This window comes from Natator depressus, chromosome 6, assembly GCF_965152275.1.
Source record: "Natator depressus isolate rNatDep1 chromosome 6, rNatDep2.hap1, whole genome shotgun sequence".
In the NCBI taxonomy this organism is placed as follows: domain Eukaryota; kingdom Metazoa; phylum Chordata; order Testudines; family Cheloniidae; genus Natator; species Natator depressus.
Window position 1 is genome coordinate 116,444,697 of NC_134239.1, and position 12,556 is coordinate 116,457,252.

General features: G+C 41.4%; 1 protein-coding gene across 1 annotated transcript in view; it reads right to left on the reverse strand.

Annotated features, from left to right (window-relative positions):
• The window catches only part of SYNE2 (spectrin repeat containing nuclear envelope protein 2), a 264,558-nt gene that overhangs the window by 88,243 nt on the left and 163,759 nt on the right, over nt 1-12,556 (reverse strand). The window contains exons 69-75 of the mRNA XM_074956361.1: nt 10,580-10,762; nt 9,259-9,378; nt 7,501-7,613; nt 5,453-5,588; nt 4,175-4,306; nt 3,497-3,649; nt 3,029-3,238 (exon numbers count right to left, since the gene is read on the reverse strand). Coding sequence (XP_074812462.1) covers nt 3,029-3,238; nt 3,497-3,649; nt 4,175-4,306; nt 5,453-5,588; nt 7,501-7,613; nt 9,259-9,378; nt 10,580-10,762 — 1,047 coding nt within the window. The remainder of the gene's footprint in view (nt 1-3,028; nt 3,239-3,496; nt 3,650-4,174; nt 4,307-5,452; nt 5,589-7,500; nt 7,614-9,258; nt 9,379-10,579; nt 10,763-12,556) is intronic.

The window sequence follows — 12,556 nt, forward strand, 5'->3', positions numbered from 1 at the left end:
TTTGTTCCAGTATCTTTCCAAGTATCAAAGTTAGGCTGTTTGGTCTTTAATTCCCCAAGTCTTCTTAGTTCCCCTTTTTTAAAGATAGGTAGTGTTTGCCCTTCTCCAGTCCTCTGGGACCTCACCCATCCTCCATGAATATGCCCCTAAGGCCCTCTGTATGCCAACTGGCAAAGGGCACACCCAATACACTGTTGTCAGAATATATAGCCAAGCAGTGTCCTGGAAGATATCATATAAAAACAGGTGACTTGCTGGTCATTAATATTATTGCATGATTTATGTCCACTTAGTGTGTAAAGAATTATGTATGTGTGCTGGAAATATGTTACTAAACTATGTTTGGACCACACAATTTGAGTAGAGAGGATAAACAAGCTTGTCATTGACAAAGGAATGTTTTTTCACCTGTTTGCCTGTATCTCCAATGTAAATTGAGCTAAACTGAGCAAAATTTAGCAAAGTGAGGCCAGATACAATGGAAGTACATTTACATCTAAGGTAAACAAAGCAATTAAGCCAATCAAAAAAGCAAAATTGACCAGAGGATGAGGAAGACAGTATAGCTTCTACACCCTAACAGGGTCTGGGTTTACTTTGCAAAAATATATTTCAGAGGTTTACTGGACTATATGAAGAGGAGAACAAAGGAAACAGCACCCTCTGACTGTGGAGATTGGATCCTCTGGCCTGGAGTGCTGGAAATGCTGGTAACCTGATGTAAGTCAAAAAACTGACTAGGCAAAGACTGCAACTTCCTAAAATTAAATTTTAGTCACTAGAAAGCATGTTTTGCTTTGTTTGTAACCATATCTGTCCGTTTTTCTCTTTTTTGTTCTTTATTAATAAACTTCTTTTTAGTTTTACTATAAACCATCTCAATGTCGTTATACTGAAGTATAGAGTGAGTCCTCAGATAACCTAACAGGCTGGTGCGTACACTGTCTCTTTGCAGGCAGAGAACTTAATAATTTCTGTGACTGTCCAGTGAGAGCGACTGGACACTACAGAGAACTACTTGGGAACTGGGATTCACTGATCATTACCTGCAAGGCAAAATTAAGACTGGCAGTATTGAGGAGTTTGCTGGTGAATTGGACAAACTAGTGTGGTAGGGAGCTGACACATAGTCTAATCTCCAGCAAAGCTCACTCTTGCTTAGGTAGAGGGGTAACACAGTGGCTTTCGGTTCTGAGCTGCCCTAAGGAGAGCGTCATATTGAGTTCTTGAAGATAATAGCTAACAGTTCCGAGATTGCTTCAGCTAGTTTCTTAAGTAATCCTGGGTGAATTTTGTCAGGACCTGCCAACTTGAATACATCTAACTAATCTAAATATTCTTTAACCTGTTCTTTCCCTATCCAGATTGTGTTCCTTCCCCCTTTGTTGTTAATATTAACTGTGTTAAGCACTGTTCACAATTAATCTTTTTAATGAAGACTGAAGCAAAATAGACATTAAACACCACATCTTTGTTGGTGTTATCCCCATTATAAGCTCTCCTTCCCCACTAAGTAGCACAACTACACTTTCCTTTATCTTTCTCTTGCTCCTAATGTACTTATAGAACCTCTTCTTATTGCCTTTTATGTCCTTCGGTATGTGTAACTCATTTTGTGCCTCAGTCTCTCTCACTGCATTCCCACATGCTTGCACTCTTCTTTTCTACTCCTCCTTAGCAATTTGTCCATGTTTCCACTTGTTGTAGGATTCCTTTTTGATTTTCAGGTCATTAAAGAGCTCCTGATGAAGCCATATTGGTCTCATGCATCTGATGAAGTGAGCTGTAGCTCACGAAAGCTTATGCTCAAATAAATTGGTTAGTCTCTAAGGTGCCACAAGTACTCCTTTTCTTTTGGCCTCTTACTGTTCTTCTTATGCAGGAGGTCAGATCAGAGGATCCTAATGGTTCCTCTTGGTCTTAAAAATCTATGAAATACAAAAGGAGGTACAAAATCACCTGCTCTGAAGAAAATGAGCCCCGTACAGCAGCCCTGTTGAGATCAATGATAAGCCTGCCTGAGCATGGACTGCAGGATTGGTTCCCCTTGTATTTTGATACAAGATCAAATATTCCCCGTAGCAAGGGAAATTTAGCACTGAAGTATCTACATTTATACTCAAACAGTGGGGACTCAGGAGCTTTGTTTGAACATAGTAAGCCAAATCCTGAGGCCTTTCCTTTGCTTTTGCTCACTTCAGTAGGAGTCTGCCTGAGTAGGGACAGATGAGGCCCATATATTTCATAACAGAAATCACAATACTGTTCCTAAAGAAACACAGCCTTTTGGGGTTAACATTCTATAGGATCTCGGATATTACCCAGAATAATTGCTTTTATCTACTTGTCTTGGGTACTTTCAGAACATTTCACATCACTCTTTCCCCTGTTTCACAGAAGAATAAAGACTGTAATATTATGACACCCAGTACTTTGGCACATGCAAAGTATAGCAAGAAAAACACCAACAAAATACAGTGAGCATTACGAGCTAAATCTGTCCCCAGTGCATAGCCCATAGTGCCCTGGTGCCAGCGTAGACTGATCTGTGGAGAGCCGAGGAGAAGGAATCCTCCCCATAAGACAGTCTGCAGTGGCTAATGCTGCCTTCAGAACTGCAATAACTCCCACTGCTCCTGCACCCTCAACTGACAGAAGCAAGCCTCCAGCCCCCTCCTATATGCATAGCCTACTGCATGTTAGTGTGCAACAAGTGTCTCTGCAGAGGAGTGACAACCCCCTGCATGGGGTCCCAGGTTGCTTCCCTCCTCGTTCTGCATACACATGTCTACTGTGCTCAGAGCCCAATGCAACTATCACTGTGGGGAGTAGGGACATGACAGGATTTACTCCCAGATGTACCTGAAATCAGCAATAAGCTAGAAAAAGCTTTTTCTGGTGGTTTTTTTTTTGCTTTTTTTTTTTTTTAACGTCCATTGTATACTGCTCGTTTATAATCCAAAATGCATTAACACTAACACGTCTAATAGATACTGTGAAACAAGACATGCATTCAGCTGTACAGTACCTGATAATTACTACTGCGATCCAGCCCAGCTTTCATTGATTTGCTTCTAGAAGCAGCAGCAGTTTGAGTTAGTTCCAGCCGGGCTTGTAAGTTGTTAAAGCACTCGAAGAATACATCAGTACTTCCATCGGCACAAATAATAGACTTTAAAAGATCATCCTTTTTATCTCTGATATCTGTGTGAAGTTTTTGCAGCTCTAGAGAGAGAGTCTAAAGGATTGAAAAGAAGAGAAGGCTAGTGAAAATGGTCCTTGTTAGAGGAAGATTCAACTTTTAAAAACACCAGCAGGACTCAGGTTGCTACTTTTACTCAAATATAATGGGCCTGATTCGCCTTCTCCGTGTAAATCCACTGACTTTGTGGAGTTACTCCTGATTTACACCAGTGTAAGTGAGAGAGTAGACCTATCTATTTCACTGTAACCTGAACCCACTGATACCCATCCATCTATGCTTTGGTGTGCTTACCTCACACAGTCCCTGCTGCATAGCAGCCTCTTCACTGGAGAGCACGCAGGTGTTTAACATCTCTTCCATGTTGTTCAAACACTGACTGATCGCCAAAAGCAGCTCAAAGAGCTTTCTGTCCAAATTTAAGGACGCTTCCCCGGCCCCATTTTCCTGGATGAAGACAAGTTATAGCATTTTTTAGAGCTTCCAACCAAGTCAGAGATGATACTGAGCAAGAACATTGACTAAAGAAATGTGTGTAAAACAGTGAAATATTATCCAACTCATGCTACTAGTAATAAACAGAGGTAGTAAAATACTGAATGGCTGATTTGGAAACAGTCCTCACCCTAACCTTCTATTTTGTACCCATGCAATATTGCAGACTCAACCAAAGTCAGTAACATGACCCGTTATCTACTGTTGCAATTTTGATGTGCAAATGACATCACTTGTGCCAGCAAATGTTTGCATCAGGGCAATAGCTAATGTTGGGGTTGAAAAATGAGAAGCTGCTTCTCAAAATCCAGACCTGATTCCGCAGTGCATTAAGAACCTGACCAAAGCCCGCCTCTATAATACACTCAGTTTTGGGGAACATGGTTACTGACTAGCTGTGCTTCATCGTGCTAAAGCTATGTCTAGCTTTCTAGAAGTCCTTGTCATTTTTGGAATAACACAGCACGTGATTTGTACCTGTGTCTGCACAATATTTGCTTCTTGGCTTAGATCTCCAAGCTGCATGGTGTAGGTTTTCAGTTCCTCAACAGTTGGGGTTCTAATGCTACATACAGCACCTCTCGGCAGAATATTCAGTTTTGTTGTAATCTAACGTTTGGAAAAGCAAATTACAGTTAGATTAATGATTCAGATTAAAAATGGAACCATACTGCTACATAATATTCTTTTTAAAACAAAAAATTAAAACAACACCATCTGGATCCTATGGGTCACATTTTCACTAACAGGAAGGAAGCTCACCTGCAAAAAGGTTTTCATACCTGTTGCATCCACAAAAACCTATTTATGTGCACGCAAAGGTGCCACTTCGGCCTCTGGCTGAGAACGTAGCCCTGTGAGTTTCAGTCTTTCAAAACTACAGGCTGCAGTCCTCAGTAAGGCAACCCCCCTGTTTACTTCTGTTTGAGTTCTCCCTGAGTGAGGACTGCATGTCCCAGTCCTTCACCACTCATGACCCTCCTTGAGTAACTGATATTGTCCCATGTAATGGAATCATTTCTGAGAACACAAAATATCAGCCTATTTGTAGTTACTAATTTTTTTTTTTAATACCAACGAACAAAATTGACAAAAGTACAAGTTATTCATGTTCTCACACAGTAAAAACCTGCAAAGTCATACTAATAATCTTCAATCCCTACAGCCCAAACTTTGGCTTTGACATACACCATGTACGTCCTCATAGAGGACAATCGAGTCCCGCAATGGTGAATGTCAGGACAGAATTTGTCCCTGAGATCATTGTTTGCATCTGCAAGAACTGGGCTTTAATCTCTATCTAATCATTTAATTAAGACTAGGAGTTGCACACCTAACTCCCCTAGGCTTCTTTGAAAATCCCAGCTGAAATAAAAAAAGACAGCATCAGGCCTAACCATGTAATACAAGAATTCATCTAGATGGCCTCTATGCTACTTATTACACTCACCACTGCAGTGACACCATCTAACAGAAACTTAAAGAAAAGCACTAATGACTACTCATAATGGCTTTCAAGGATGAGCGAGAGAAACAGTAATACTAAAAATGCCTGGTAACGATACCACTGACTACTATAAATCACGGTTTCAATTGGACAGCTATGACACAGTTTTCAATTATTTAATGACGTTAAGAGAGACAATATGATGATACAGAAAGCGAAATGTATTCATTTATGCCTTTGCCGTATCTGAGTAAGGAGCACATATTAGAGGTAATAATTATTTTGTATTGGAAGGAACATAAACGAACCTGAGGGTCAGCAAGCTGACACAGAGGAGACTTCATCGTAGAAAACAGCTCTTGTTGTAAATATTGCCACTTATCACCAGTCTGGTCCTTTAAAAATGGACCAGCAAAGTCACTCCTTGGGATAGGTACGTTACTGCTGTGTTCGGGGAACATGATCATAAGAACAAGGAAAGATTAGCATATCAGTAGATTGTTACAACTGTGTGTATAGAATTATCTCCCTTAACCTACCCTCCTTCCCCACATATACCCACAGTAAAACCAACAGAATGTGTGAATTTAGCCTCACCCTTAATCACATTTTTTTTGCGCCACTCCCTTTCCTCCCACTTTTGTTTTGCTTGTTATCCACTTAGGCTACAATCCTGTGAAGATTTACATACATGCTTAACTTTATGCATTGTGAACACTCCCACTGCCTTCAATGACTTCTTGAATTCAGTGAGATGACTCCAGCATGTAAATTTAAGCTTCTACTCATATCCTTGCAGGACAGGGGCCTTAAACTGTCAGCTCGTTGGGGGTAGGGTCTGTACCTCCACATGCCTGTATAGTACTTAGCATACAGTTGGCACAACAGAAATAATAACTAATAAGAATAATCTTCCTTCAAGCTTTCCCTTTCATTCAGTACTAGCTTATCACCAAATATTGTGTTAAAGAGGTGAAATAAAAGATAGTGGGTTTTTTAAACAATACTATTATGATAGAGAAAAGCCTTCAGTGCATATTTATACTCCATGGCTGTCAGGTGATGTATTATTTTTAATTACAATCAGCATAATCTTCTAAGCAGCACCACAGACATTTAAAAGCATGGGAATGATGTAGCATACAGTGTTGGGGAAGAATGAAATGCAGCACAGCAGAAGGCTGAAGCTGTGTCTACACTTACAGTGGCAGGTACAGGACAGGCACTACATGTGTAGCTACATGCTGCAGTGAAAGGCTCCGGCAGTGGGGAGGGCTCTGACAGGAGTCTTTCCCCTCTGCCTGAGCTTTTGTCTGCTGCCAGAGACTTTCACTGCAGCAGGGAAAGGCCCCGGCAGGGGAGGCAGCAGGACGCTACCCTGCTAAAAATAACAGGGTAGACAAGGAAGGCACTGTTTGGGTGGGTAGAGAGCTGTGTAGGGTAGATACCTAGGGGGTCAGGCATGTAGGGCACTCTATTCTATTCACTCAAGCCATGCCTCATTCTCTGTGCTTCTATTTATACCCATGCTAGCGGGGTGTGCAGTGTCTGTACTCTACACACTGCCTAAATGTAGATGTATCTTAAGGCAACAGGATACATAACTATAGGTGATAAGTGCATACATTGTAAAACTTTGGCACACATTTGGAATTAATTAATTGTAAAGCATCAATAACATGCCTGTAGGGCAAGTTTCTTCCAACTCAACTCAGTTAGAAGTTGGCTTATGCCCTGACGTACGAGGGATTATATCACTTCCCAAACTCCCTTTTTAAAAATCCTTACTATTCTAACTCTGGATGTTCTCATTATCCATATAAATATCCAGTCCTTTTTTGAATATTTTGAATACTCTTCGCCTTGGTGATAACCACAGGCTAATTGTACACTGTGTGTGAAAACTTCTTACCTTCTACTAGTTTTAAATTTGCTGCTTTTTACTGTCACTGAATGTCCCCTTGTTTTTGTATTGTGAAATAAGGAGAATAGAGGTGCCTGATCTACCTCTGTATATACGTTTTTGTTGTCATGCCTACCATAGCTTATGACACACAATAATAATAATTATTATTTATATTACCATAGCATATAGGAGGCCTAGTCATGGACCCGGATCCTATCGTGGTAGGTACTGTACAAACATACTTGAGTTATGTAGCAATTTCAGGGGCTACTACAGTGTGAATTGGATCTCCACTAAACTGCACAACTTTTGGCAGATTTTTTCCTTCTGTAATTTTTTTTTTTTTTTTGGCAACACACCCCTGTGTGAGAACCTCCTGTGCCTCAGCAATCCTGCAGACCATATGGTGTTTGGAAGACATGCTCAGTGACTAATTTTTCTATTTTGTACCTTGAATCTAACTTCTGAGTAGTGCTGTCATCAAAGTGTGGCTGCATTTTTTCTACATAAAATTTGATGAAGTCGACAAGATTATTTTGCTCAGTCAGTTTTAACGGCAGATTCTGGAAATAAGGAATAACATGAATGATAAAGTAAAGTGTGTAAACCATGTTCTTCTCAAAGGATGGTCTTGGTTGCTCATTTAACAAAAATAAATAAAAAAAATTACAGCTACCAAAACAAAAAGCAACTGATTATATACATGTGAACTACACATAACTTTATCAAATACATAACTTTTCTTAGATGATATAACATTATGGAATTGTTTTTAACCTATGTTGAGATCTAAAAGCTAATAATAAAACCATAGAAATGTAGGGCTGGAAGACATTTCAAAAGGTCTTCTAGTTCAGCCCCCCCATGCTAAAGTGGGATTAACTATATGTAGGCCATCCCTCACAGGTGTTTGTCGAACCCTGTTCTTAAAAACCTTCAATAATGGGATTCCACAACCTCTCTAGTTGCCTTCACTGATGGCTATCACATCGGGGCAGGAGAACAGAGCATACTGTGAAATAATGGACCATATCTTTCCTTTCTTATTCTGGCAAAACTCCCATTGAATTCAATGAGACTTTTGCTTGAGTATGAACCACTAGATTTAACCGTGTGTCTTTTAATTAGAAGAGGGAGTTGAATTAGAAATTCAGCAACTCCAGTCTCCAGTGATTCAGTCTGGATTGTTTACTTGAGTAATCTTCAAAGAGAGAGGGCACAAAAAGGGAAAAGCTGATTTTCAAACAGCAGAATCTACAGTGTTACTTACAGAACCGAGAACTTGAGCTCATATTTTTAATCTGCTAACAGTAACCTTAAAAGCCACTATGGGCTAGATTGTGGGTAAAATTTTCAAAAGCACCTCAATTACACTGGAGCCTCAAGTCCCATTTTCAAAAGTGACTTAGGTATTTATCGCCAGATTTTCAAAGATATTTAAGTGTTTAAGGTGCAGAAAGGTGCCTCGTGGTATTTTCAGAAGTTCCTGAACAGGTTCATCACGTGTTTAGGTGCTTTAGAAAATCCCACTACATGCCTATATGCATCTTTAGACACCTAAATAATTTTGAAAATACGGCCCTTAGGAACCGAAGTCCCGCTCACTTTCAATTAGAGTTAGGCTCCTAAGTGCCCAAGACACTTTTGACAATTTTTTCCCATGCCTCTAGGCACAGCCATGATCAAGGTGTGCAGCGTAAGCTGCCCTGCTCCAGGAGTGCCCTTCGGAGGTACGCACCTCAGACACACCCCTCAAGGCTTTGTCCACACACAAAAGCTGCATTGGTTTAGTTAAATCAGTGCTGCTTTGTGTGATGACTCTTTTACATCAGTTTAGGCCTGTTAAGTAACACTCACTGTTCCCGCCCCCCAGCTCCAGGGGGGTAGTAGTTTGCTGCTAGCATTTACCAGGAGCAAACTACAGCACCTCCCTCTCACAAGCTCAGCTGCACTGGTCAGGGTGTTGGGGGTGGAGCCAAGGCTCTGCCCATTCCCTGCCCCCACGCCCCTACTCCTGGCAGTACCTGCTTACTCCCATGTGCCCAGACCCAAGGCAGGGTAACCCCCACAGAAATGCAGGGAGAGCTCTCCCTCCCTGTGGAGGTATATAATCCAAGTCACGGTCTAGCCCTCAGAGTCAAGCATATCTGAATAAAGCAGATAATAGACAACTGCTCTTTGTATTTATGGGATGAGCAGCAGGATTACCTGATGCTGCTGCAAACCATTACGGCTGCTGAACGGTGGCACATCAGTGGTAACAAGGTTGGATACTTTGGAGCTGCCAGGCTGAAGAAGTTCTGAAGGGATCCTTTCACTGTTGTTGAGCTATAAAGCGAGACAGTGTTTTGTGAAAGCTCTCAGAAGTCAAAATGTGGCAAAACATGTGTGTGTAATTTAGGGAAGAGATGTTATCATGACAGGCTCTGAAAAATACACTGGGGATGAACCAGGGATGATCTCTCAGAAGGACGGGACAAGGCTATTAGTTTAGCCTTGCTGCAAAGATATTTGTGCTGTTTCACCTGGGGAGAGCTTGAATTTATTCTCATCTTTCAGTAAAGTCCTTTCTTTCATTAGTTCACCTCCCCACACTGTTGGTAGCAGAATTATAGGAAAGTGCGGTTTTGGAAGTTTCATTGACACCAACTCTTAACACTTTTGTCTGAATGAACTATGGCGAGGTGCAATTTATGCATGTAAAACTAGCTTCCAACTTCCACATGGTTCATATGGTCTGGAAGTTGTGTAGATTTTCTGCCTGGTGATACTTGTAGAGGAATGTTGGTATTCAACAGGAGAGTTTAGCACCACCAGCCCCTTCCCTGGCTACCACTACTCACCTTTCAGACAGTTCTGTTCCAGGGTAGGTGAGCCTGCAGCTGTCTTTGCCAATGCACCCACCCCTAGCAGACTTTCTTGAAGCCATCATAAAAAGAGGGGGTGGGGAACTAGCCCCACAGCTGTAACTGACTGCCAATAAATGAGTCAATCTAAGCAGAGATATTCAGAGAGATACTCAGATGAGTACTGAATAGGCACAGAGAACAACCTATTCCTTCATCGATGTTGGAGATCCTCCAGTGGAAGACACAGGTGGGGCAGTGTGGGAAAGCTTGCATTGTCACTGCCCTTGCTATTCCTGTTCTCTGAAGAGAGGGCTACAGTCTTGGAATTGTCCACTTGGAACCTTTCACCACCAGGATCTCTATTATACATAACATTTTTTTAAAAATCTTAAAATATTTTTTTGATTCTCTCTCATTTTGGCTCATAAAACCTTGACCTCAGACACTGTGCTCTTTAAGCAAAACGAAATCATTCAGAGAACCACTAAAACCATTACAAGCAGCAAGCTGAGCATAATTATACAGCACTGTGAACTAAAATGACAGTGACAGACATGCACATTCATTTGCATCCATCCCTTAATTTCACAACGTCTCTTATAACTAGTCCTCTGAAGCCCTCACCTATTACAGCACAATGTCTCACTCACAGGACTTCGCATAGTATTCAGGCTTTTTACCTGTTCTTCACTGTATTTGTCCTGAAGCATCCCCTGGACTTTTTCCAAATTGCACTTCACATCCTTGAGCTTCAAGGAAAGGGCCTCTGCTTCTTTCTGAGGGCCCGCACTATCTCCTTGCTGCCTATCTCTGCAATCTTCCAATAAAGCAGCAACCTTTTGTTCAATCTCTGATAACATAATCTAGGAAATAGAGCAGTTAATTATTCATCTTTACCAGCACAACTGCCTAATACTCTAGTCACTGCTCACACTTCAGCTGTTTGCTTCCGGGAGCTGCTTGAGGTAAATGCTGCACGCCTGACCCCCTCCCATGCCTCAACCCCCTGCTCCAACCCTGCTCCTGCTCTCTGAACCCCTCGGTCCCAGCCCGAAGCACCTCCTGCACTCCAAACCCCTCATCCCCAGCCCCACACCAGAGCCCGCCCTCCCAGCCAGAGACCTCACCCCCCGCCACGCCCCAATCCCCTACCCCAGCCCTTATCCCCTCCCACCCTCTGAACCCTTCAGTCCCAGCCCATCATCAAATATTTGTTCGCCACAAAGGTACTGACAGACTGTAATCAGGTCACCCCTTAACCGTCTCTTTGGCAAACTAAATAGATTGAGCTCCTTGAGTCTCTCTCTATCAGGCATGTTTTTTAATCCTTTAATCATTTTGTGGCTCTTCCCTAAACCTTCTCTAATTTTTCCATCCTCCTTTTTTAATTGTAGACATCAGAACTGGCCACAGTATTCCAGTAGCAGCCATACCAGTGTAAAAATAGAGGTAATATAACCTCCCTATTCCTATGCGAGATTCCCATTTATGCATCCAAGGACTGCCACTAGCCTTTCTGGCCACAGCATCTCAGTGGAAGTTCGTGTTCAGCTGATTATCCACCATGATCCATAAGTCTTGTAAGTGACTTGGCAGTCAGTGAGTGAGGAAAGGAAAATGCTCTGGCTATATTAATACAGTACAGCATTTTTTTCTTTTCTTTTTTAAACTTTTAATTATATCCATTTGCAAAGCCAGAAATATTCCAGGAGTTCTATTCATGTTATGAGACTAATACTTAGAAAAATACAAAATCTGTTTATTAACTAATATATAAAGAGGCATGTTTCAAAAAGGAAGCCATTTCAAAATGTAGTTTTTAACCATCTACAGAAGCAGAATACGATACCGTTAGGGCCAAATTTTGACTTCAGAGTTTATACGGAAGAAGTCCAAAATGTCATGGCTAGGTAAGGAACCATACTTGTGGAGATCATGGTCCACAAATCCTCTTCCCCTTTGACCTATAGGTACAGGCTCTCCATTCCAACAGTGATAGTAAGAGCACAATTACAATGACACAGTCATCAAGATTGATTTGCTTTGACTGCATATCTGAGCTTGCAGCTGCTTTGTGCTACTCTCCCTTGTGCTACGAGGCCTTGTTGAGACCAGGAAAAATGTTGCTTTTTGAGTTCCAACTGTCAAATTTGAGCTAAATATTAAACTCTGACTATATTGGTATTAAATAGGGTTTATAGTGGAGTCAAACTAGTTTTCCTAGTTTATATAAGGCCCTGGTATGAACCCTGAGTGAATAGGCCTGTAGTCATTTGTAGTAGTGGAATCAGGCCCAGGACATAAATTAGCTGAGAACATTCTCATTGATTTAAAATGGGCATCTTTGTATTAGGCCATTGTGTTCCCCAAAGCTTGTCACTGCTGCAGATAGTGACAGAGTGAAAAGATCCACACTATCTCTGTGAAAAGGAATGAGCTGTAGCTACGGTAGCATGCACAAATATAAACCTGTCCAGTTGCAGTGTTGAACATCTAGGTTTCATCTAGGAAGACCAGATAGCAATCGTGAAAAAACGGGACAGGAGGCAGGGGGTAATAGGCACCTATATAACACAAAGCCCCAAATACCAGGACTGATCTTATAAATCGGAACATCTGGTCACTCTAGCTCCATCTAATCCTGTAAAGATCTATGC